Source organism: Gobio gobio (genome assembly GCF_949357685.1).
Source record: "Gobio gobio genome assembly, chromosome: 17".
Taxonomy (NCBI): domain Eukaryota; kingdom Metazoa; phylum Chordata; class Actinopteri; order Cypriniformes; family Gobionidae; genus Gobio; species Gobio gobio.
The window spans coordinates 40717924-40745288 of record NC_137110.1 but is presented as its reverse complement, the minus strand read 5'-3'; the positions used below and the strand labels follow the sequence as shown (position 1 = coordinate 40745288).

The 27365-nt window shown below is 38.2% G+C and overlaps 1 protein-coding gene across 3 annotated transcripts in view; it reads right to left on the bottom strand.

The window, feature by feature from the left end:
• The window catches only part of myh11a (myosin, heavy chain 11a, smooth muscle), a 37716-nt gene extending 19997 nt beyond the window's left edge, over positions 1 to 17719 (bottom strand). For 2 of the 3 annotated variants that reach the window (XM_079841053.1, XM_079841055.1), the window contains exons 1-6: positions 17597 to 17719; positions 12916 to 13278; positions 11182 to 11338; positions 8389 to 8416; positions 3295 to 3394; positions 2864 to 2890 (exon numbers count right to left, since the gene is read on the bottom strand). In XM_079841053.1, the coding sequence (XP_079697179.1) occupies positions 2864 to 2890; positions 3295 to 3394; positions 8389 to 8416; positions 11182 to 11338; positions 12916 to 13257 (654 nt within the window). In that variant the 5' untranslated portion in view covers positions 13258 to 13278; positions 17597 to 17719. The remainder of the gene's footprint in view (positions 1 to 2863; positions 2891 to 3294; positions 3395 to 8388; positions 8417 to 11181; positions 11339 to 12915; positions 13279 to 17596) is intronic. The other variant, XM_079841054.1, reaches the window with a different exon arrangement.
• Between the last annotated feature and the right edge of the window lie 9646 nt (positions 17720 to 27365).

The window sequence follows — 27365 nt, the reverse complement described above, 5'->3', positions numbered from 1 at the left end:
TTAAGATACAGGGACCTTCAACAATGCAAAACAAATTAGGTCATGTCAATTTAGATGGGTATAATCCCCTTAGATCAAACGAGTGATATTCTATTAGCTGCCAAATCTCAAGCCAGACAAGCATGTCCACCTCATACAAGGATATCATGAGGAAAGGTTGAGGTCAATCTGGAATACTAAGCATGGGGAGAGAGGTCATATTAATGAGGTTTATGAAATGGATCTCAATTCTATATATTTAAGTGTTCACTTAAGATAAAGTTACTCTGTGGGATGAAACACCAAGTTCTTAGAGAGAATAATGCTGCCTGTTCTTCACAAAGCTACTGGTGTCATAACATGTAACCTCATAATTAGGCCCTGTTTACATGTGGTATTAAGATGCCTTTTGGTCGATCGGATCACAAGTAGACGAGGGAGACACATACCAGTTTAAACCTGATGTTTTAAGTCTCTTTTGTCCATTTTCAACCAGTTGTCCTGATTTCTTTGAGCGCAGGGTCTATGGGTGGGTAAATGTGTGGGCTTTTTCAGATCTTTTGATCTATTGGACGAAATAAGCTCATGAAATGTGCGTATGAACACGACCGGAGACGATGGAAAAACATACGGAGAGCAGCAGCTTTCGTTTCTGCTCTGACAGCCACAAGATCACACCAAAGCTGTGAGAGTGTGTAAGAAATCAGGAATGGTGAGAGAACATTGTGCTTGGTATGTTTTGGGTCTCCAGCTGACAAAGTTTAAATCCATCTGAAAGTTTAAGTCTGGTTAGTGCTAGTTAGTCAGTAGGCGGTCTTTTGTGTGAATATTATTTCTTTTGTGTGAAATAATATGTTGTGACATGATCGTCTACACACCACAAAAGCAATCCAGTCAAATTCGTTTACGACTACCTCTGGAAGTGGTCGAAAGTAGATAAGCTCAAAACATTTGACCCCGTTTACCCCTGAATTTAGCGTCATCCACTTGGGATCCGATCGACTAAAACGCATCGTAATACCAGGTTTAAACAGGGCCTTAGATTCTTTGGACTTAAATGAAGCAGAAAAAAAGTTTCAGCTTTCAACTAAGACTCTCAATTGCCTTCCAACTGAGCATTAAAAAAGGAGAAAATATCTAGAAAAAGAAGATATCTACCAGAAGCATCTTGCCGCTGAGAAGGAAAGAAGATCGCTGATAGCTTCAGACACTGACAAAGAAAAAATAAAGTAACATAGAAAAGGAGAAGAAGAGGGGACTTTTAGAATGATGGAGACAGAGAGACTGTTGACAGAAAGATTGTTGGGGAAAAAAAGAGGACAGAGTGAAGACTGTATAAACATTCTTAAAGCACTTGGCTAAGTTCGACAGCTTCTCTCATTGGTCTCAGGGCAGAGAGAGGCATATTAACTAACAGATGACAGTTTCATTGGTCCATGGAGTGCCGTTCAGAGTATGTGAGTGGTGCGGAGTGGAGCTAAAAGTCAGGGCATCAGTGTTTTCTCTCGTGCCAAGATCATTCTGATCTTGTGTATACTCTACAAAATTCTGGGTCAAATATGGACAAACCCAACCGCTTACATTTTTTTATTACATTTTTGTTGGTTGGGTTTGTCCATATTTGACCCAAACATGGGTTGAAACAACCCAGCATTTTTTAGAGTTACATTGTGAACATAAAATTGTATTAATAACCCATAATGCAATTACATATCAACAAGTATTCAATTTTAATAGACTATTAAGCGCTCAAAAAGAAAGAAAGATGGGATTTGAGAAATATTATCAGAAAGACAAAATTCTAAAATGTTTAGTAAAAATTAATGACAAAGTGTGGGGAAATTTAAAGTTGTGGACTACGTGTTCCTTTTACATTACACTAAAAATGTAATCTTCCAGATGAGTAGTCTATTCAAAATTCGAACACTGGATCGTCAAAAAAAGAAATACCTAAAAAATACTGTAGAACAATAATGTAATCTCGGATCGGGGTTTCTCTCACCATTGAGCGTAGAATGAACGACAAGCGGGAAATGGAAAACCCAGAGGAAAAAGCTGTCGATTCACTCCACTCACATACTCTGGTGTTCTCTCTCGCTCACATGCAATTAACCTTATTTAAGTTTAACATGAAGGAAAAAACGAATCATTTCAACGTTGAACTTTTCAGAGTACTAGTATGTAGAAGAAGTGTTTAGTAATTTTCAAAGTAGTGCGTTCAAGAGTAACGAAACTACTTTTTTAAAGAACCAAGAACATAACTATTATGGGCATCCCTTTTAAGCTCATATGCATGGCTGTTACGCATAAAACGTCATAAAAACAGCTATAATGTGCGCATATATTTTTGTTTCCTATGTCGTACCTCATAAGTACACATTATAAGCAGATATACATTGAGGTGGGATTTATATTCCTAATGCACACGCATATGAGCTTGATGGATAATGCGCATGAACCTGTGGTAGGTGGAATAGGTGATCAAGGAAAAACGGGAAAGGATATGAGATCGTCAATTCAAAAGGCTATAAATTGGCATGCACACACACTGTGCTCAGACAGGCCGTTTCAATGCCAGGCATCCACTCTGGCAAAGAAAAAGTTAACCACATCTCAGATGGGGGAATGGCTCACACGTGATCTAACGATGATCTATCTTGATATTATTATTTTTGTGTAATCATTTTTTTTAAACATCATGCGAACACTCAGGCTTTTTGGCACACTGTTGGTCAACAATCACTTGACCAGTAGCCGTACGGGTGGTTTATTTAGATGGTCCCTCCATGTAAGACTTGTCTAATGTCACTCTCAGTGAGAAACTCAGGCATGCAAACTCTCAAACCCACACAAGAAGAAATTTTTCACAATCCTTTTTACTCACATAGGCAAACTGTTGTCCTGATTGTTGCTATTTGAGGAAATTCATTAAGGAAATTGACATTAGATAAGTGCGAACTAAGAGCATTCTGTTGCATTCACTGGTTCTCATTTAGCATCTGTAGAAGTCTTGATTTCCTTGGGATACAAAAGGCTCAACAGCAAGTAATATTTTAATATCAGAGCCAGCATTATCTTATGATAAATGGGATAAGATATCAAAAAAGTGTTCTTATCTGTTCACCAATATGACCTTTGCACATCATTACTTAAGTCTTTATGAAAGGATTCAAAATGTCAGACTCTGATTTGAAGGAACAGGGTCAAAGCAAGGGCAAAGCATAAAAATGATGACTGAACCCATAAGAACTGGCTTGAGGAGAAGACAGAGGTTATTAAAGAGAGAAAGAGTTTTTCCAGACTGTTCGTACTTACAGCGCTTGTGTCTTTCTTGCCTTTGTGGGACGAGGCCACAACAGCCAAATACTGGATGACTTTCTTGGTGTTTTCGGTCTTCCCAGCGCCTGATTCACCACTAGGGAAAAAAGAACACTAAAATGACAAAACTGTGTTTTCCTCCATTGAATAATACTAATAATGGAAATACCAGTGTTTGCAAGGCATTTAGAAATAACAGTTACATAGGTTTTAGGATTCGGTTCAGTGTTAATGAAATTAACAAAAAATCAGCCCTTGTCTTGGCACTATATTTGCTGTGTAAAGAAGGCTATTCATCATATGTTAGTCACGTGACTTTTCTGCTCGTCCACCATATTAATGACCACCCGCCGGGGAAAGTAATAGCTGTGAATACAAAACACATGAACCAAGAAAATGATAAATCATTGGATTTGGATGGTACACTCTAAAAAAAAAGGCTCGTAATCATAGGGGAACCTTTTTTAGTGCTATATAGCACCAATTTTGGTGCTTCAGTGGTTCTTCAGCGGTTCTTCAGAGGTGCTATATAGCACCTTAGTCAAAGAACCGGTGAAGAACCTCTGAAGAACCGCTGAAGAACCTCTGAAGAACCACTGAAGAACCACTGAAGCACCAAAATTGGTGCTATATAGCACTAAAAATGGTTCCCCTATGATTACGAGCCAAGAACCATTTTTGGTGCAATATAGAACCTTTTTTTTTTTTAGAGTGTATGTCCTAAGTAGATAGTATAGTTGTTTTTTTAGGAGAAAACTCTAATGACTGACATACTACCATTCAAAAGTTTGGGATCATAAAGATTTTTAAAAATGCTTTTGAAAGAAGCTACCATAAGAACAGAGGCTATTGGCCTGATTTGTGATCACTCACTTGACATGTTATGTGATTGGTGGATGCCATCTGACCTTTCATTGGTTATCCGTAAGTTAGAATTTTGTCCTTGTTTGTATTTAAATGAGCTTTTGTTCTCCTGTAATCTTTTAGCCAAGATGAAAGCATGTGCGCTGAAACGCGTTGGCAAAATAAAGAGTAATATCTTTTCAGCTCCATTTTCTGACTATTTTGATCTCTCCATTTCACAAGTGTTACTGGTATTGTCCCAAAATTTTCACTTTTCTTCCATGCGCTTTGTTGATCTTTTGAAGTTGCACCAGCACAACTACATTTGATAAAAATACAGTAAAAACAATGTGAAATAATATTACTTTTCTATATTATCTGTATAAAATGCAATTTATTCCTGTAATGGCTGAATTTTCATGAATATGCAAATTAGCCCCGCCTCCACTCACACCAGCTCAGAGATCCACTTGCTCAACTTTACTGAAGTAAACACTGCACAACGGTATCGCTCTTTACAACGTCAGACACATAACGGTAATTAATATGATAAGTCTTTTGCTTGACAATGTTATTAAACAGCTGACAATGTGTTGGTAATGTTACACAAACATGTAATGTGTTCCCGGTCGCCACCTCAGAGTCAGACAGCTGCCTTCTAAAAATCAGCATCCTCAGAAACGCTTTGAACAACTTAGAACGTCAGTCGAGAAATGCATTTAGTTCATCATCTTAATATACATCATATTCATAATTCACCCGCTATATTGCTAAATGTACGCATCAGAAAAATATACCGGGATAACCTGGCTTCTCTTGAGACTGATGATGATATGCTAAAGCCCGCCCACACTTTGATGTGATTGGTTACAAGGTAGTTAGACAATTTGAAACCGTGTTTTTTTCTTTTTTTCACTGCAGTTTTAAGGAGAAAATTCTCAGCAATTTTGTTGACATGTCTTAACGCATATTTAAAAAACACCACATAAATAACATTAAAAACTAGATTTTTACCACAGGCAGTCTTTAAAGGGACAGTTCACCTAGAATTAAAATTCTGTCATCATTTACTCACCCTCAAGTTGTTCCAAACCTGTATGAGTTCCTTTGTTCTGCTGAACACAAAAGAAGATATTTTGAAGAATGTTTGTAACAAAGCAGATAGAGCAACCATTGACTACCATAATATGTTTTCCCTCTACTATGGTAGTCAATGGTTGCTTGGATCTGCTTGGTTACAAACATTTTTCAAAATATCTTCTTTTTTGTTTAGCAGAACAAAGAAGCTCACTAAAAGAAACTTGAGGGTGAGTAAACGACAGAATTCTAATAACTATCCCTTTAAGAATTCAGTTGATTTGGTGCTCCAAAAACATTTCTTATTACTATCAAGGTTGACAACATTTGTGCTGCTTAATATTTTTGTGGAAATAGTGACTCTCATGAAAGTTCAAAAGAACAGATTTTATTTAAAAGAGTTAATTTTAACAATTTAAAAGTCTTTACTGTCACCTTTGATCAATTTAATGTATTATTTTCTTTCAAAAGCAAATCTTACTGACCCCAAACTTTTAAATGGTAGTGTAAACTAAATGAATAGTGCTTAAGAATATGCATGCATGCAAAAAATAACAGAAATTAAACTAAATTGTATATCAAAATATATGTATTTTTTATTATCATCTATAATTTACTTTGTTACAAGAGCTTACTGTGCACTATTGCTTCTATGATACTAGAGTGATATCACGTAACCTTCATACTGACACGGTAACATTTCCATATTAGGAAAACTGAGTCTGGGATCCACAGACCCTGCGCAGCTGAAGGGCTGGTTATCTGGCAGGAGCAGGGTGCCCTCAGATCAGTAAAGCCATTTTATGGAGCACTTTATACAGCAATGTTTGTAGTTCCACAGTTTTTGACCATTTATGATACAGTATAGTAAAATTCATGATGATCACAGTCACTGTTGTGATTGTTGTGATGTCAAATGGTGATTGTAGTATTGGACTGTTCCCATACACCACATTAGATAAGAGGTATGGGAAACGACCCGTGTGTTTTTAACAGTTTAACAGTCCATGTGTTTTAAATTTGGGTGGTTATTCCCAAATGATTCTTTTAAAAACTTTGCTTTGAGACAGCTTGAAAAAAAAGTCTCCATGGGAGAGTTGAGCCATGCGGAAACATCCTGATGTCATTAGAGGATTCTGTGCCCTAGCAACAGTGGGCCAAGAACAGTTTAAATGGCTTTCATTTCCTATTCCACACTCAGAGGAAGTTTGCAGACAGTATCTGAGGGTGCCTCCCACACTGACACATTGCATCAACACCCATTTTATTTTAAAATCCTCATATTTCACAGCCGTTTAATCATCACAAAGATGTGAAACAATGATATCGCCTGTAAAGATCATCTTATGTCTATCCAATTCGATAACAGTTATTTTTGCATGTTATTTTTAATTTAGGACAGGCCAGGTTTTGTTGTGGGACCTCTACAGACGCAGACCAAATACCAAATAATGACTCAAAAAACAAACACAAAGGAAGTCAACATGCAAGATGATCTGGATTTAGAATCAGGACAGGGGGCACATTTCCTGTGAATAGGTCGACTCTGAAGAGACACGACCCTTGGGTTTATCTGCCTTGTTCCCAGTGCTGAGGACATCTCGGAAAAAAAGGTCATAGTAGAAGGACTCTTAGTTTAAATGATGTCTATTAATCATAATGTTCGTGTTTGATAGCGGTCGTCTTCTTTATTGTTGAATATTATATTAGAAGGAGCTTAAAAGAGTTCCAGTCATTCGTTTTTTTGTCAAAACGGTTAAATTTAAAAGTGACGTGAAGGCCAAGTATGTTAACCCATACTCCTCTGCATTTAACCCATCCGAGTTAGTGCACACACATTAGGAGCAGTGAGTAGTGAACACACACACACACACACTGCAAACCGTGGACATACACACCCAGAGCAATGGGCAGCGATTGGGGGTTAGGTGTCTTGCTCAAGGGCACCTCAGTCATGGGTATTGAGGGTGGAAGAGAGAGCTGTTCATTCACTCCACCACCTACATTTTCCTGCCGGTATTGAGAATCAAACTCCCAACATTCAGGTTATGGTGAGAGGAGTTTTTGCCCCCTCAAAACCCTTTATTAAGGGATGTAAACAGTATTAACCACTGTCAGATGACATTGGATAACATTTAGCTGTGTCTGAAAGCTAAAACATCTGCCTTCTTGTTCAGTCAGTCAATGACTTAACAGAAAGTGACAATGCTATAACTTAAAAAAATTATTTCAAACACCATTTTAATTCTTTTTATTAAGTGCCTGCACATGAATGTAGAATATCAAAGGCAGCAGAGGATATACATGCAAGGCATCTTCAAAATGAAAGCATCTTACAAGATGCTGGTTTTACGCAAACATTGTATTCTCAGCACACTTTAAAACAGGCCTTCTCTTTACGACTTCAGTCAATCAAGTTCAACTTTACCATATCTAACTCTATTTTTGAGGATGTTTTTCCTCATATAAGATATTTCGGCTGTAATTATGACAAAGCTGCCTAACCCTAACAGAAAATGGGAATACTGATATATTAAATGGTTACACTTTATTTCGACCGATGGTCCACTTCAGACATTCTACAATGATAACTTGCTACATGTCAACTATCTCTCATTAGAGTATTAGTAGACTGTAGTAGACTCCAGTTAGGTTAGGGCTAGGTGTTAGATTTCGGGTTAGTAGAATAAGTTGACATGTACTTGCAAAGTTACTTATAGTAGTCAGTGGAATATCTGTTGGGGAGCATCAAAATCAAGTGTTAGCAGATTAAGCAGACAGTCTACTAATATTCTAACGACTTGTAATTGAATGTCTAAAATGGACTATTGAAATAAAGTGTTACCTATTTAATTAATAATTATTCATTTTGTGATTCCAAATGTCAAGAACGGCATGTTCTTCAATTAGAACAACATTATAAACTCTTGAGTTTAGGAGAGAGAGAAAAATATGATTGTGGTTTACATCTTGATTTTATGCGTTTTGAATTTTAAATTAGATTAGAGTTTGATTGCTTGAATAAATTCATAATAATTGATCAATTTAAACGCTTTTAAGTCATCCTGCAGCCCCCCATGGGATTAAATCCTGGTTGAGAATCATTGCTTCAGTGCCAGTTAGTTAAAAGCAATTACTGCAGTGTTGTAAATAAAACAATAAAGAACTCACGTGCAAAGAATAGACTGGTCCTCTCGATCTGTAGAAAGAAAAGACAGACATTACAGCGGCTCAAGGTAACTGTCAGGCTGGTGCTCATGGAAACTTTTGAACATCACAGAATACAAAAGGTCTTCTTTTAAGCATAGAAAAAAAAAAAATTATTAAAGTCGGCAATAAAACGGACGTTGTGATAGGCTTTTCTTCACAATTATTTCTTCCCTAAATGTAGGACGGGACTTGATTTTGTCCACTGGGAATTGATTGGATTATTGTGGTTTGCTATTGGTGGATCTCATGTGAGTGACAGGTTGTCCCACCCTCACATCAGTAAACACGTCATCAGAGAAGAGAGAGGACAAGTTATTTTGATTAAAGGTTATAATTATGTGCACGGATAAATAATTTATAATAAATAATTCAACATTTCATTAAAAAAGCAAGGATTGTCGCATGGTCACTTCAAGTCAAGTTCTTGACATGTAAAATGGTGTATGATCAAATACCATTGTTATTACAACATTGAATAATGCACATAATCTAATAATCTTTGATTTTCAGTGCAGCAATTTGATTAGCTGAGAAAGAAAAAACTGACTTCACTATTCTTTTGAGAGATGCAACACAATTCATACTGAGTTCAGCAATGGGACAATCATTGATTCATGCTGCTAAAATTAGAACCTGAAAGCCTTCTCAGATAATCTTGGCTCCATTTAAGGTTTTTTAATCCTAACCGTACACCACTGATTCCTCAAAAGGTGGAATGAAATTAAAAAAAATCTATTATTAGATCATTTATCAAATAAGTATTTGATCAAGTCAACAAGTCAAACTAAATATGATCCTCTCCAAGCAATTCTAAGCCAATGAATTTGCAGTTTAAATTCAGTTTGGTTCTTATCTATGATCCTGGAGGCTGGACGGATGCCCAACCAGCTAATCAGCTGAATGTGAGCTCGCCTGTTCTGCTCATGTACTATATAACTTTCTTCTGTTGTAAACACAATGAATGACTATTGCTCATTTTGGATATGACTTAAGCTGGGCAGGTTTCCACATACAACATGATGTCTGTTCCCTTGTTTCTTCCTAATTAAGGCACAAATTGAGGCATTCGGGACGCAGAAAAGCAAATCTAAACACACCGACGGGGAAACTGCACCTCAGCCAGACTGTTTGACAAAAGCAAGATGCACAGGTATTGTTTTATCCAACGGATTTATTGCCATAAGTATACTATACTTTACATAATTTCTATTCCTTTCCATTCCATCCAATATTCAGCTCCTAAAGTTTTGATTTACCTCAAGGCTACACCATTTCACACTCAGTTGAGCATGGAAACCCTGCTGGACTTCAAAGGAAGATCAGTATAAGCCCCTGAGTAGGAATGTGAACACTGGCACTCATGCTTGATCATGCTGGATTTTTACGTTATGTCATCAAGTGTAACAGTTCAAGATATAGCTACTACAAGAAGCCCTCAAAACATGTTAGACCCGTAAGACTTTCGTTCATCTTTGGAAGACAAATGAAGATCTTTTAGATGAAATCTGAGAGCTTTCTGACACTTTGACGCTTCAAAAAGAGATTATAAAATTAATCCATATTAATTGACCGGTTTAGTCCAAATTTTCTGAAGATACTCAATCGATTTAAATGATGAACATATTGTGTACTGCGTTACACATGAGAATGAACCTCATTGGTTCTTGCTGAAGCTCAAACGTGCTGTGTAACCCAAGAATGAACCTCATTGGTTCTCGCATGTCAAGTGAACATGCTTGTGTGAGTTGATGAATGTTTATATGTGAATAAAGGCCTAAATTCAATCTGTTCATCATATAAAGTGACCGTGTCTCTTCAGAAAATTTGGACTAAACCGCTCGATTCATATGGATCAGTTTTACAATCTTTTTATGAACATTTTGAAGCGTCAAATTGGTAGTTGCGTAGCTGTCAATGGAGGGACTGAAAGCTCTCTGATTTCATAAACAAAATCTTCATTTGTATTCTGAAGATGAACAAAAGTCTTTCGGGTTTTTATTTTTCATCAAAAATATCATCATTTGGTGTTTAGGTGGACAAATATTTGTGCTGTGTGAACAATAAATGATCATCTGTCTTCAAATAGGAGGAAATGATTCTCACTGTGAACACAACATTGAGCAATGATCTGCATGAATAAGGACATTTGCAAGGTTTAAGCATGATTTTTCAGCCCATGTCTAAGGTAAACATGAGTGCACTGAGCAGAATTACTCTTGAGCAACAGCGTGACAACACACCTTCCTACTTCTGCTTTCTGAAAGCGATTTGTTGCAAGCTTCACTGTTTACCCTCTTTTTTGACTCCAGTTTATTGATGTTGATGTTGAGTTGATGTGTCAACAACTTCATTAGCAACACTTTAGACCATGCTAAAAGCTGCAAGATAGGGGTGTAAAATATCTTGTGGTTCTTCTTTTCATTTAGCACCTAATTTCACTTCATTTCTTTTAGCTTCAAACTTCTGTGGGTTTGTGCAAATGTTCGTTTGAAAGTGTTTCAAATGGTGTTGTGTGTGATGTGTGACCTGCTGACACGAGTGCTCACACTCCATTTCAACAAACACAAATGACATTTGCTGTTATAAAGAGATTTTACACTGTCCTGTTGTCAATTAGTCAAATTAAATGCCTTTTGGATTCACTTGTGTTGGAAGTTTCGAAGACAACGGCTATTGTGAACTCCAAACATTCAGATCTTGTAAAGAGAAGCAAGCTATGATTTAATATGTGAACGTCCAGCAGCGCGTCTTTACCTTGCATCATGTTCCTATAGGCGTTGTCCGTGATGGAGTAGATATGGGGAGGGACCTCATGGCGCTTTTTGCCTTTGTACATATCAATGATCTTCTCAGAGTAGATTGGCAGCATTTTATAGGGGTTCACCACCACGCAAAACAGCCCAGAATATGTCTGAAAAAAGATAACATCTCAATTTTCCACTGTATATTTGAAGTGTTATGAATCCATCAGGTAAAGGACAACAAGGAGGCATCGTAAGAGTCATACAATGAGTCTTAAAATATAAGTCTAAGGAAGTTAGGATTAAGTCTGTATATTTTTACTCATAATATTTGAAAGCTTAGGTGATGCATATTCCATATGGAAGACTCCTTTCCCAAGATATCCTCAGAGCAAAATGTCATTAACTAATGGTTTGTTACCAAAACAGAGTCCTGTGGAAGTTATATAACCCCTCACTCTGGGGGAATGTATACTTCCTCTATCTTACACTTTAGATTACACATTAGATACTGCAAAATCATCGCTGCCATTTTAAGCTAGATGTCGTCAGTGCAAAAATTATTTTGCATTGGTTCGGCCACTATAAAATTATTTATAAATGTTATGCATTGGTTGATAATAAAATGTTATGCAATGTTATGTAATATAGTAATGTCAGCAGGGGGTCAATGACAGATATTAGTGTCCAAGATAATTGTGAAAATTTTCACAAATGAAAATAGCATATTTTCTTAGCGATAGCTCTTGTTTAAACTAAGTGAAAATAGCGAGATTCTATTCACACTATGTAAAAATAGCAGTATTTTCTTTGCAATTAGTGTAAATAGTAGATAGATGTACTATTTGCACCTCATTGTTGTTGTTCATAAAACGGTATGAAATAATATCATAGAGTGTAAATAATTATTTATTAAAATTATTAAATGGATGCCCTCCATACACCTACACCTAGCCCCAACCAATAATCACTTTATTATTACACTTTATTTACACATATCGAATATTTTCTTCATTTTTATTGAAAGTAAATACCTTTCCGATCTGTTATGTAATGGGAAAAGGGAGTAGAGTGAGTTTGGGTCCATTTGTGTCAAAACGTTATGCCACATGCCTTACGACGATCCAGCGTCTTCCGTAATTTTGTCTGGCCCAACCAGATATCAGTGGGCGGAGCTAGTGTAAATAGCCTCTGCCAACAAGGCAGACTATATGCAGTGCACTTCGTGTAAATTAACACTCCGATAAAATATACTCCTTCTTATGTTGGTTTCATTTGAGCTTGAAACATTTATAACATTTTCAACATTTTAATAACTTTACAAATGTAATGTGGTGTAACCATCAAGTATACAGTGTGTGTGTGTGTATCATTATGTATTTGGGGAGTCACACCACAAAAATTACTAATATTTTAACAAAACTGCTTGTATTTTTAATAATAAATAATGAAAAATAAAACTGCTGATGTGGGTTTCTTTTCAAGTATTTCCTCCTTTCAATCAGGCTTTTATGATATATTGTCAATTGTATCACCCTGATATTTTTAGTTTAGAAATTAAAAATATGCTCAGGTGTATTGAAGTCACTGTGTGTATGAACTGCATTTCAATGTATTTTTGAATAAATTAAAGATGCCAACAAAACAATGCGTCACCTCATTGAACCTAATTCAACTTGATAAAATAGAGTGCATGCTTATTATAATTTACTGAGCAATTTTTTTTTAAATATAATGGCATACTCACATAGATGAGGCCGGAGAAGTATCTTTCCCTCAGGTTGTGGAGAACGGAGGCTTCATTCAGGCAGGTGAGCTCCGCCATATCCTCCACCTTGCTGAACTTGGGTGGGTTCATCTTCTGGATGTCATCCTTGTTGACTGTGATTTTCTTACTGCTGTCCGCCAGCTCCACCAGCACCTCATCGCCATGTTCCTCTTTGATGCTGGCCGACTCAAAACCATGTTTCTCAGAGGGGACCCATACCAGCTTTTTGGCTGTCCAATCTGCCTGTGCGACGGGGCTGTTCATGAAGTCTTTGTCCGTGTAAAGGAATTTCTCATCGTCACTCAAGCCCTTTTTCGTCATCTTGGTGCTGGGTTAAGACAACTACAAATTTAAGAGGAAAACAGATTTTTAAACAATGTTTTCTTTCAAAATTTAATTCTCTGACCTGTATGACACTACAGCAATATTAATAAGAATTTTTAAACAATATCGACCACAATATTGGATGTGTAATAGATTTTAATTAAATATAAGTTGCTAAAGCAGGGCTGTAACCACCACAGACATTGAGGTCCAACCCAACAATAGAGAAGTATGAAATTGTCCATTCCCCAATTTCTGATATTTGACGATATTTGGTGAAAGAGTGCGAGGTAAGATGTGAGCAACTAAACGACAAATTTCACCATTTTTAATTAAAAATATAGGCTGTCATTTACATGATTCATAACTCATAACCGCATGTGACAAGACAAGAAGAATTTTTCTATTTTGTGTTTTTAACATATTAGGCATAAAAATAAGATTGAATGGGTGCATATTTTAAAATAAACATATTATTTGCAAACATTTCAGATTGATTACTTTACAAAAATCTTTCACTGTGCCTCTCTTTCTCTTTATTCTCCCGCATCCATTTAAATTCTTTATTTATTTAATTCATTTCAATAAAAAAGACAACCCAAATAAAAAAAATAAAAAATGGTCCACCTCAAAGTTCAAGACGTGGATATGGCCTTGATGCAAGGGGTAGATGGAGGATCCGTAGTGGGCGTTTTTCCATCATTAGAGAGTGTAATGGCCAAATTATCAATGGAATATGCAACATCAAACAAACAATTTATGGATGATTTTTGGATGTGGTAGCAATTCACATGCCAGTGTAGCTTTTGCAAAGTTCAACAACCAAACCAACCCTCTTCCTAACAAACATTACTTAGGTCACAGGGGACACCACTATTTAGATGAAAGGATGAGGAAAAAGGCCTGGGAAATAACAAAAATTTTATCAGTTTTGATCAAAGTCCCCCAGTCTGACCATAAACTACACAAAACATATCCTACAGGGCAAAACATATATAAATATGTGATAATCTCCACAGCAAATGCTGTGCATTTTCTTGTTTCTTTTGGTGCTCAGCTGTGGTCCCGTGCTGCGATGACCATATAAGGCTGCCTTTGAGTCAGTGGACACTCTGTCGATCTAAACAGCAGAAGCAAGTGAACTCCCAAACAAAGCCCTTATAGGGAATAGTATGCCTCCAGCCGGACTCGCAGTTTACTCCAAAATGATAACATTAGGCAGGGACAGTCAGAGGCTGGTGGGGGTCTAGTTTTCCTGCCACTTTCCCCCACCCTACTTTTCCTCTGGGTGGCTGATTTAGGGAAGTTTACACAAGTATTTTTGAGTACAGTAGTGTTGGCAAACAGCAGGTGCAGCTTTAGTGCTTTAAAAGCAATTTTGGGAAACAATTCCAAAGCCACGCCTTAGATGTGAACCAGTTTCCTCCTCCATTTATAACCAATTGTTTGTACATTTACTTTGTATGGTCTAATAGCCCAACCAAAACTTACTGACTTTCTAACAAGTTAGCTTTTTAAAAAACAAACTGCAGGAAGAAATTCTAAATGATATAATTGTATCTAATAGACAGGAGAGCTTGCAATACATTTGCATAATATCTAAAACCAGAGTGTTGCTCTCGTCAATTAAAACATGGAGAATGACTGAAGTTTCTTCGGAGTCTGTGCTATGGAAAAAAGACTAAATGACATTAACGTGCTGAGAAAATATAAAACCAGTTTCTCAATCCACATTCTTTTGTCGGAATGACGACAAAAATCGTCTATTGAAAACACAACGGAGGGAAAAGGGTCATTTAAATGCCCTGGGATTGTTTGGGAGCGAGACAAACAAACATAGTTTTTCTATGATAAGCTGACTTAATTAAAAGAGGGAATTTCCTGTGTCCTGTGCATAGATTCACAGCCTCTTTTTTTTGGGAAGCGCCTTCATTTCAGCAATTGAGACTTATCGAGAGGTTTTTATGGATCAGGAGTTCCACTTCAAACATAGGCCTACTGCAAACCCTACCTAAATAAATTAAGACTGTGTTTTATTTCAAAGAAATGTACATGTTCTTTTTTTTACATGGCAAAAGTAAAGGGTAGCACAAATCAGGGTCCTTGGCCCGTGTTCAAGTGGGCCTAAAGCCCAGAAGATCATGTGACCATGTGTTACGCGGATGGATTTTTGTGACCCCTGGTCCTGTGAAAGGTTTCCTCCTCTCTTCACTACTCCTCCTCATCTTTTTTTCTCATTCCACCCATATGGTTTTCTTTTTCTCATGAGCAGCTGTGTAATTTCAGTCTCTTTTCTTAACATTTCTATTGAGATGGATGTTCATACAAGGTCAACAGCACCAGCTTTAAAGTGGTTGCGATGACAATATATGCTGAATATAATGCTTCCTAGATGAGGCACCTTTAAACAACATGTTGCCATTAATGTCCATAAAGGCCTTCTTTCTCCAAATCACTCATTGATTCTTTGATAAGAGTGGATTAAACTGTTAAACAGTAGTCCAGCTACTGGTTTTAAGAAGTAAACAAGAGTTTCAGCAGGAGTCTGTCAGGTGATGCAGAATTGTGTTAAATCATTAGAGTAACAATCAGGTAAGAAGCCTTAAGATAGACCAAACGTGCTAAAGTCAAAAACACAGCTAAACTGGAATAGCTGCAAGTAAACTGGTAAAAACTTGCTAGGTCTAACGGTCTAACCAATATAACCGTTAAACTTCCTTTTTCTACTAAGCCTGATTAAAACTAACTTCTGCTACATGCACACACCTTTTACCTTCATTATAAAAGATATTCTAAAACAGCTGTCAGGAATTTCGCTAGTTTGATTTATATAGATTTATACAGGCACACATAAAGGAGTAATTCACCCATAAATTAAAATTAGGTTATTATTTATTCACCTACATGTAGTACTAAACCTTCTTTTTTTTCTCTGTGAATTTCACTCACACTAATCTACTGTATTGTACAGTTTGGGTCACATTTTTGATACATATACTTTTGTATCCCTTCACAGCTCAGTTACTTGAATGCTATTGAGAAATTTAACAAAATATTCTTTTTAAAAATTCCATAAAAGAAAGAAAACTATCCACTCTAAAAATTTTTTTAAAAAGCTGGGTTGTTCAAACCCAACTGATATAAATTAAACAGTTTAAACCAATACGTTAATTTAAACCAACGGTTGGGTTTGTTCATATTTCACCGAAACATGGGTTAAAACAACCCAGCAAAACACATGGGGGAGAGTAAATAACCATTATATAATTTATCTATCTTTTATTCTACATGGTAATACTTTTTTTGGTGGCCATCTCTTTTAATTGTTACTGTTACTGACCAAGACATTATTGGATAAATGATGACACAGTCAATGACTAGCCTACTTCCCCCGCACTTTGTTACAAGATCATGATTCTTCTTCGTAGACTTCATCACACTATTGTCTATGGTTAGCTGTCTTTGCATGTCATCACTTCAATGGGAAACGAGAGGACAGTCGGTTGACTCTGTCTGCTGTTCACCACAATGTTCAGCAGAAAGCTGCATTTGACAACCATATTTGGAGAACAGGAAACTCTTTGGTTTGTCAAGCTCACTGCTTCTTCTCTCATTCTATGCACTTTCCCCAACCATTTCCTATGACAGACTCTGCTGAAGTCAAACTTATTTATTAAAGAATGGATGGATAGACATGTTTTCTCTCTTAAAAGCTCATGAGATACTTTATGGTGATGTTTTGATAAGAAAGTCAGATTTGAATGAGTTGTTGAAACAATTTGCTTTGTGCAGCAAAATGCAATTCTGTCATAATTTACTCATCCAGAAGTTATTTCTTAAGTGGAGCACAGACGATGTTAGGCAGAACGACAGTCACCGTTCACTTTCATTGTATGGAAAACGGATGCAATGAAAGTGAATGGTGACTGAGGCTGTCAGGAACTAACACCCTGACGTTCATGTCTTTTCACAGAAGAAAATCAGTCATATAACTTTGGAATAACATAAGGGTGAGTAAATGTCGACATAATTTTAATTCTGGGTGAAATATCAGTTTAATAGCAGCATAAAATGACTGAATGAACAGCTGTCAAACACATCTTTCAAAGTAATTAAATGTCGACAGTTTCGATATTCAGCGAAAGATTGCTGTTTTTCCTCACACAGCTCAGAACTCATTTTTTCCGCACACTTAACACTCTATAATCAACTTAGCCTACTGGTATACACACAGATGATTTGCATAGCCTATCTGAAAGCATCTGTAAGCAATGCATGCCTACACAACTAAAAGAGTAGAATAAATAAAGTATGAGTAATATCGCTGCATACTCACAAGGCTGACGAAGAAATGCCGGATTTGGAAAGTTAGGGTTTGGAGAGTCCTGCGACAGTGAGGTACTCCAAAGACGAACAGTCCAAATTAGACAGAAAAGCATGAGAACATCATTTAAACGGAGATGCGGATGGAGTGGGCGGGGCCCCACAATCGACCCGCGCTGTTATTGGTCAGTGAGTTTTGACAGTTCAGGTGAACGACAGTCTTCTCAGGCGCATCCATGTAAAGGTCCTGAACGAGAAACATTTAAATGTTACAAAAGTCCCATTAAAGTAGGTGCTACGTTTTCAGAAGGCAGTAATGATGAAAGAAGGAAATGAAAGTTAACAGGAATTCATTAGTGCACGGTCCGATGCTCCTCTCATGTTCATATAATAATTCTTAGTTTTTGTTAAAACAGAAACGCCTTGAATTCATTTGCAGCACTTGTAAATCATTTACAACACATCTCCAATTACTTAATATCTTAATATCATTCTATGATGGTAATGAATGTTATTTTTGGAATACAATTACACACATTTGACTTGCTAAGGCTAATTTCATAGCTTTTTTTTTTACTTAGCCTATTACACAATTAAAAGGCCTAATATTTACACACTTTTTTGCATATTACAAAATAAAAGCTTGATTGGATGGATTGAATTGAAATGAGGCAACAAGTCGAATTTTATTATCGGAAAATTGATTTAAATGATTTTCATGCAATAAATATTGAAATTGATTAGAATGATCCCACTCTTTCCCCCAGTTTCACAGACAAGGCTTAAGTCTAGTCCCAGACTAAAATGCCTGTTTGAACTGAAAGCAACTTGAACTGACATATCTTAAATTAAGTCAGTGCCATTGTTTTGTCTCAAGATGCACACCAGTATATGTAGTATATGTTTTTTTTCTTCTTTTTTCTAAGGAATGTTTATGAATGTTACTTAAATGCCCTAATTGAACTAAGGCCTAATGCTTAAGCTAAGCCCTGTCTGTGAAACCGGGCCTTTGTTTATATTACCCTAGCTTTAAAAATGTAGCAATTCATCATCAGATGGATTTGCATGTTAATTTAGTTGCAGTACACAAACATTTCAGGGGTATCAGGAGTGAAAAAATACAGATTTAAAAGGATGGTTCACTGAAAAATAAAAATTGTGTCATTATTTTTACATGCCCATCTCATTCCAAAACCATGTGACGTTCTTATTTAAAACACAGAAGATGTTTTGCAGCATGTTCACACTGCTCTATTCCAAACAGTGAAAATGAATGGGGGCATATACAGAATAGAGGAAAGAAACAAAAGGAGTGAAACAAGAAAGCGGAGATTCCCTAGGCTAGACTACATGCTGTACGCTACATCTGGACGAGGCGAATCCCCTGAGATCCTTTTTGGGACCCTTATCGTTACGCACATCACATTCCGTCCCCTCCATTCCCACAACGGGCTCCTTGCTATCTAATGGAACTTCCTATATAAGGACAACCTCCTATTGCATCCAGTAAATCATGTCTGTGATGTTTCAGGGAACAGGCCCATGGCTGGTATGCTCTGAAGTGTTGCTGCGGTCCAAAAGAGAGATGGAGGAGAATACAAAGCCTGCGGGGAAAGAAGCGTCTCTGTCACTGGTCAGCATCAAGCTCCCCTGGATGTGCGAAGGGAAGGAAAGAAGGTAGAGAGAGTGTCTTGGAGACAGATGGAGGATGGGGGGGGGGGGGGGGGGTATTGTGAGAGTGAAAGTGAGAGGCAGGGGCAGAGAGGGAGATGCACGACTCTACTAGGTCTCTGTTGTGCCATATAAGGACAATGGGGTCTGCCTGTAATCTCGGCTGTATTCTGTTTAGAAGGGAACACCAAAAGACTTGGAACGAGTGACTAAATATGGTCCAACAGCAGTGTCATTGTTAAGACAAATAGGTTTTCATTGGGAAATCTTTTGACTGTTTACTCACCAACAATAAAATTCGGAGTAGCTGCAGACTCTCACTCCGGCAAAGCCTATACCAATTAAGGAATGTGAAGTATTGCAACTGCTCATGCTGTATCACACTGTAAAAACAGGAACATAAATGTGAGTTTAATAGTTTGTTTGTACTGTGGAGAATCATGCAGTTAGTTTGTAGTCAGAGACTCTAAATAATGAACACAGTACATAGGTTAATCAAATATCAGTAGCACTTTATTTTACAGACCCGTTCCTGTACATACTATGTACTAATTATAGTTTTTACAATAACTGGGTAATAACTGGATATTATCCCTGAACCTACACCTAAACCTAACCTTAACCCATGTAGTTACCTTATACTAACCAGTACTTTCTTAGTACACTGTAAGTACACATACGTGCGCATACTGTAAAATAAAGTGCAAACCAAATATCTAGATTGAGTGTTTTCATAAAACATATGATGACATTTTTCACTAAAACTCAGTGAAAATCTGTTAATTGGTAACTGTAAGAGACAAACAAAATAAGATATTTTGAGATACACTATATTGCCAAAAGTTTTACAATGTCTGCCTTTACATGCACATGAACTTTAATGACATCCCATTCTTAATCCGTAGGGTTTAATATGGATTTGGCCCACCCTTTGCAGCTATAACAGCTTCAACTCTTCTGGGAAGGTTTCCACTGATGTTGGACAAGAAGGCCTGGCTCGCAGTCTCCACTCGAATTCATCCCATAGGTGTTCTATCGGGTTGAGGTTAGGACTCGGAGCAGGCCGGTCAAGTTTCTCCACACCAAACTTGCTCATCTATGTCTTTATGGACCTTGCTTTGTGCACTGGTGCGCAGTCATGTTGGAACAGGAAGGGGCCATCCCCAAACTGTTCCCACAAAGTTGGGAGCATGAAATTGTCCAAAATGTCTTGGTATGCTGAGGCATTAAGAATTCCTTTCACTGGAACTAAGGGGCTAAGCCCAACCCCTGAAAAACAACCCCACTCCATAATCCCCACTCCACCAAACTTTATACTTGGAACAATGCAGTCAGGCAAGTACCGTTCTCCTGGCAACCGCCAAACCCAGACTCATCAGTCGGATTGCCAGACAGAGAAGCAGGATTCGAGTGCAGTGGCGAGTCCCTGCTTAGGTGCTTGATTTTATACACCTGTGGCCATGGAAGTGACTGGAACACCTGAACACAATGATTTGAAGGGGTGTTCCAATACTGCCAATAATTTTGGCAATATAGTGTAGGTCCAAGCTGCTCTTTTCCATAGAGTGAAATGAACTGGTGACCAGAGGCTTTCATGCTGCAAAAGAATGACAAAATAGTAAAAAAAAGAAGAAAAAAAAAGAACATCCATGCGACTAATTGTGCACTATATTCCAAGCGTTAAGAACCAATACTGAAAATACTTCCATAAAAGCTTTCAAATATGCTCATTTTCAGATCCGTTGATTATGAGTAGGGTTGCAAAGTTTCCAGAAACTTTTCAGGTCTTGATTGCACCAAATTTGAATATTCTCGAACAAGAGATTTGAAAACTATAGCAGACGGGAAGATTATCAGTAATAACAAAAATCTCACGTCTTGCTCCCAAAGATATTGTATAGATAGTGCACAAGTTATGGACTTGTAAGGTGTAATTTGTTTTGTTTTCTAGCAATTGACTGTTTGTATGGAAAAGTGTGGCAACAATATTTTAATAAAATACTCTTTCAAAAATAAAACCATGACTCATGAGGGTAAGTAAATGATGACCGAATTTTTTGTTTTTCCTAAACAATTCCTTATTTTCAATAAGTGAAAACCAATAAAATTACAATATGCAGACATTTGCCTGGCTATGCTGAAGTCCTATGTCTAGATAATAATCTGTACCCTTAGTGGAAGAACACTATATCAGGAATTAGTCCTGCATAGTCCTGAAGGAGAGGAGGGAACGGGAAATATGTGCTAGATTAAAGTGGAGTGAGGCACAAGCTGTTTGTCTCCTGAGACTCATCCAAAAACTCATTTGGTGTGAAGCTGTTCCCAGTAAGGAACATTAAGATTTGCCTACATTAACAAAAAAAGAACGTCAACACCCTTACTAGACAAAACTGTACTACAATGTGTGTACCCATGCACTAAAACAGTTAATTACATATAAAGTGAATTAATAAAGAAGTTAATAAAGAAGAACAGATATCTGTTATCTACAACTTCCCATAGAAAGTACACACTGTTTTAGAGTGTCATGCATGTTTGGATATATTTGTCCCTGTTAGAATGCAGTTTCAACTTAGCAGCGGGAGACGAAGCAAATATTTGGCTGCTCATATTTATTCAAAATGTTTCACATGATCTATCTGTTGATGATAACCTTTTACTGAATGAAAATGTACCCCGACAATGCACCCTGTGAACCCTGACTGGGAAAATTTCATCAACCTTATCTGTGATGATAATCAGTGCAAAACGCTATGAAGTGAAGTATTGAGTGAGTATGAAGTGACTTACCTTTTAAGGAATACGAGGAAATTTGAACGGACACATAACTTGGCAACAGATGATGTTTACAGTGTTTGTGAGCTGTGCTGTTTTGAGGTGAAAGAAAACCAAACATACTTCAACACAACTGAGAATCTTTACTGAGTTTCTCAGTAGAAGCACTCAAGAAATGAAAGAATGAGCACAAATGATACTTATTTGCTTATAACATGCCCTATTCTTTTTCTTTTCTTTTTAAGTACAAGTACTTTCTGTAGATACAGACATTTCATTAGAAAGTCAAAGGTTTGAAAAGAGAGCAGCTTAAACAAGAAACTGTAGTTCAAATGTTATTTCTAGATATGTTGGCTTTGGCAAGATTAGTGACGAGAGTGAAGGATGAAAACCAATCAAAAGAAAGAATGCTCAAAATTCAATGTTCAAGGATCTGAGGCTTCATCAGAAAGACTCATGAAGATATCCGATCCCAATCAAGGGTTGTTTTGACAGTTCTTTAGTGTACTGACATTTAAGATCAACACTCAAAGCACTCAAAATGCTGTCACTAAAGGGATAGTTCACCCAAAAATGAAAATTAGTCCATGATCTATTCACCCTCAAGCCATCCGAAGTGTATATGACAATTCTTCTTCCAGACGAATTAAATCGGAATTATATTAAAAAAGTCCTGGCTAATCCAAGCATTATAATGGCAGTGAACTGTTGTCTCGTTTATGAAGTCCATAAAATTGCATCTATCCATCATATAACTGCTCCACAGTTATGACGATTCGGGGGGGATAATAAAGTGGCATGTTGGCGGAAGAAAAATATCTATATTTAAAAATGTATAGACTAAAATAACTAACTTCCGGCGGATTGCCGTACACATCGATTTACGGCGAAAGAGTAACCTTGACCCTTGAACCCTTGACAAGCGCAGAGGATAGAGCAAAACAAAACACCGGTCATGAATTAAGAGTCTAAAACGAGAATTTGTAAAGAGAAATGGCGGAGGATTTCGATATAAGAGAAGAGGGGCTTGAGTTTGTTGCCCAGCCCTATCTGCGAGAGGCGTCAAAGCTTTCACGTCAGGGGTTATTCTTTTGCCATAAGTCAAATTGCATACAGCTTTCCGCCGGAAGTTAGTTATTTTAGTCTATAAAGTTTTAAATATGGATATTTTTCTAACACAAATGTGCCACTTCGCTTCAGAAGGCCTTTATTATTTTTTCAAACTCTGCTGCACTGTGCTTCACTGAAACCTGGCTGAGTGAAGCCATCCCTGACAACGCACTATATCTGCCGGGCTTCCAGCTGTTCCGAGCGGATCGCATCGCGGAACTAACAGGGAAAACGAGAGGTAGTGGATTGTGTTTCTACATTAACGAAAGTTGGTGTTCAGATGTAACAACGCTGAAGAAGATGTGCTCTCCTAATCTAGAGGCGCACTTCATAAACTGTAAACCTTTCTACTCGCCGCGGGAGTTTTCCTCGTTCATTCTCGTGAATGTGTATAGCTGAGACTGAACAAAGGTATCCAGACTCTCTTTTAATAATTCTTGGGGATTTTAATAAAGCAAATTTTTCCCGTGAACTGCCAAAATACAGACAGCACATTACATGTCCCACCAGAGACAGTAATATACTGGACCACTGTTCCACCACAATAAAGAATGCATATCACTACGTCCCACGGGCAGCTTTGGGGCTCTCTGATCACTGTGTGGTTCATCTTATACCGACCTACAGGCAGAAACTGAAATCAGCTAAACCTGTAATAAAGACTGTAAAAAGATGGACTAATGAAGCAAAGCTGGACTTACAAGCCTGCTTCGATTGCACTGATTGGACTGTTTTTGAATCTGCTACCACCGATCTGGACGAGCTCACAGAGTCTGTTACATCATACATCAGTTTCGGTGAGGATACATGCATTCCTACCAGGACATTCTTATCATTCACTAATGATAAACCATGGTTTACTGGGAAACTCAAACAGTGTCAATGCTTCATGCCAAAGAGGATGCTTACAGAAATGGGGATAAAGTCTTGTATAACCAGGCCAGAAACAGACTGACAAAGGAGATCAGAGTTGTTAAAAGAAGCTACTCTGAAAAGCTGAGAAACCAGTTTTCTTCCAACGACCCAGCTTCAGTTTGGTCAGGCTTGAAGAATATCACCAATTACAAGTCACCATCCCCCCGATCTGCTGAGAATCAACAACTGGCCGATGAGCTGAATGCTTTTTACTGCAGATTTGAAAAGCCCAGTCTCACACCACACACCCACTCTGATCTGCAATTCACACGTCCCCTATCACCTCCTGCTCCCCCTCTCCTCCCCCCTCTCCTAATCCAACCCGAGCTTAAGGTGTGTGTGGAGGATGTGAGCCGAGTCTTCAAAAAACAGAAGACTAGAAAAGCTTCAGGCCCAGACGGCATCTCATCTGCCTGTTTGAAAGCCTGCGCTGACCAACTGGCCCCAGTCTTCACGCAGATCTTCAACAGATCATTGGAGCAGTGTGAAGTTCCCTGCTGCTTCAGACGGTCCACTATCATTCCCGTCCCCAAAAAACCCAAAATCACTGGACTTAATGACTACAGACCTGTCGCTCTCACGTCTGTGGTCATGAAGTCGTTTGAAAGACTGGTTCTGGCCCACCTGAAGGACATCACTGGACCCCTGCTGGATCCTCTTCAATTTGCCTACAGAGCAAACAGGTCTGTGGATGATGCAGTCAACATGGGACTGCATTATATCCTGCAACACCTCGACAGACCTGGGTCTTATGCAAGGATCTTATTTGTGGACTTCAGTTCCGCCTTCATTACCATCATGCCTGATCTTCTCTCAGCTAAACTGACCCAGCTCTCTATGCCATCCTCAATCTGTCAGTGGATCTCCAGCTTCCTGACAGACCGACAACAGCGAGTGAGACTGGGGAAAATCACATCCAGGACTCTCACTACCAGCACTGGCGCCCCCCAGGGGTGTGTTCTCTACCCACTGCTCTTCTCCCTGTACACCAATGACTGCACTTCAAAAGACCCCTCTGTGGGCCCGTCCACACGGAGACGCGTATCACTGTATACGTATACATTTTTTATCGTATTGGCGATTCATCCACACGGATCCGGCGTTTTGGAAGACTGAAACCGCAATTTTTTGAAACCGGGTCCTAAAGTGGATAAATCTGAAAACGACACCTTTGCGGTTTCGTGTATACAGCCAATCCGTATATTTTGTGAAACGGTGATGTCATAACACCACGTCCTGCGCGGGGAAGACTAGAAGGGATACAACAACAGGCACTGGGCATGCGCACATCAATACTGCGTTGTTTAATTACTCTATTTGCATTATTGTAAGGGTATGTTTAGGGTTGGGGTAGGTGTATGCGTTAATAAAACACATCTGGTGAGTAGCAAATTTATTTATTGTTATTTTATTGTGAGATTTTACCTCACCTCCGACTGTTGCCGTACCCCTTCTAGCCACAACTCTTCTTCTCCGTTTTTAGTGTATTTCTGTGGCAGAATTACAGGGCCACATACTGGCCTGGCATGTATACTACATCGTTTTGAGCCGTTTTCATGCTCTCGTGTGTACGCAGATATTTCTTGAAACGAGGAACAAAAAAAGATTGGATAGGGAAAGTTCTGGCTTCGTGTGGACGGGGCCTGTGAAGCTCCTGAAATTTGCAGACGACACCACTGTCATCGTCGGCCTCATCCAAAACGGTGACAAGTCTGCTTACAGACTGGAGGTTGAACAGCTGGCTGTCTGGTGCAGTTATAACAACCTTGAGCTCAACACGCTCAAAACGGTGGAGATGATAGTGGACTTCAGGAGGAACAGCCCAGCTCTCCCCCCACTCACCATCATGAACAGCACTGTGGAAGCAGTGGAGTCATTCAGGTTCCTGGGCACTACCATCTCTCAGGACCTGAAGTGGGACAATCACATTGACTCCATTGTGAAAAAGGCCCAGCAGAGACTGTACTTCCTTCATCAGCTGAGGAAGTTCACTACCATCTCTCAGGACCTGAAGTGGGACAATCACATTGACTCCATTGTGAAAAAGGCCCAGCAGAGACTGTACTTCCTTCATCAGCTGAGGAAGTTCAACCTCCCACAGGAGCTGCTGATTCAGTTCTACTCGGCTGTCATTGAGTCTGTCTTATGCACTTCCATCACTGTCTGGTTTGGTTCAGCTACCAAATCTGACATCAAGAGACTACAACGCACAATCCGGACTGCAGAAAGGATTATTGGTGCCCCCCTGCCAACTCTCCAGGACCTGTACTCTTCCAGAGTGAGGAAGAGAGCAGGGAAAATCATCACAGACTCCGCTCACCCTGGACACCTCCTGTTTGAACTGTTACCATCAGGACGGCGGCTCCGATCACTGGCCACTAGAACATCTAGGCACAGGCCATTTCCCTCTTGAACAGTTAAATACCCCCCAAAGTGCAATACTCTGACTGTTTAGTGCAATCTTCTAAACTCAGGAGATTATTTATATTTATATATTCATACTACTCAAATACTGTAAATATGTTCATAATCTGTAGACCTTATATTTTTATACTATTTTTCATATTTTTATTCTTAGAATTTGTATTACTATGTTCTTGTTGTGTTTGTATTGTATATGTGTACACTTGGCAATAAAGCTCTTTCTGATTCTGATTCTGATGACTTGAGCGTGAGTAAATCATGGGCCAATTGAAATTTTTGGGTGAACGAACCCTTTAATTACTCACCTTTATGTTGTTCCAAACCCGTAAGACCTCCGTTCATCTTCGGAACACAAATTAAGATATTTTTGATGAAATCCGAGAGCTCTCTGACCTCTCCATAGACAGACAGACAAAATAAGGACTTTATTCAACAATTTCGTTCTGGCCTGTGTCAGTCTCCTACGCAGTTTACGTTGTAAATACAGTACGTAGGAAACTGGCACAGGCAGGCTAGAACAAAATGGTTGAATAAAGTCGCTATTTTGGTTTGTTTTTGCACACAAAAAGTATTCTCGTCACTTCATAAAATTAAGGCTGAACCACTGGAGTCACATGGACTATTTTAACTGTTTTTACTACCTTTCTGGACCTTAAATCTTAATTTGTGTTATGAAGATGAACGAAGGTCTGACGGGTTTGGAACGACATGAGGGTGAGTAATTCATGACAGAATTTAAATTTTTGGGTGAACTATCCCTTTAAGATTAGCTTGACATTTTCAACGCAGACTGCAGAAATGACCAAAATGTGCATGATTATCATTGTTGATGTTAGTTAAAATTAGTAGCAAATACATGTGTACAAAAAATGAGGCTGTCGTTATTT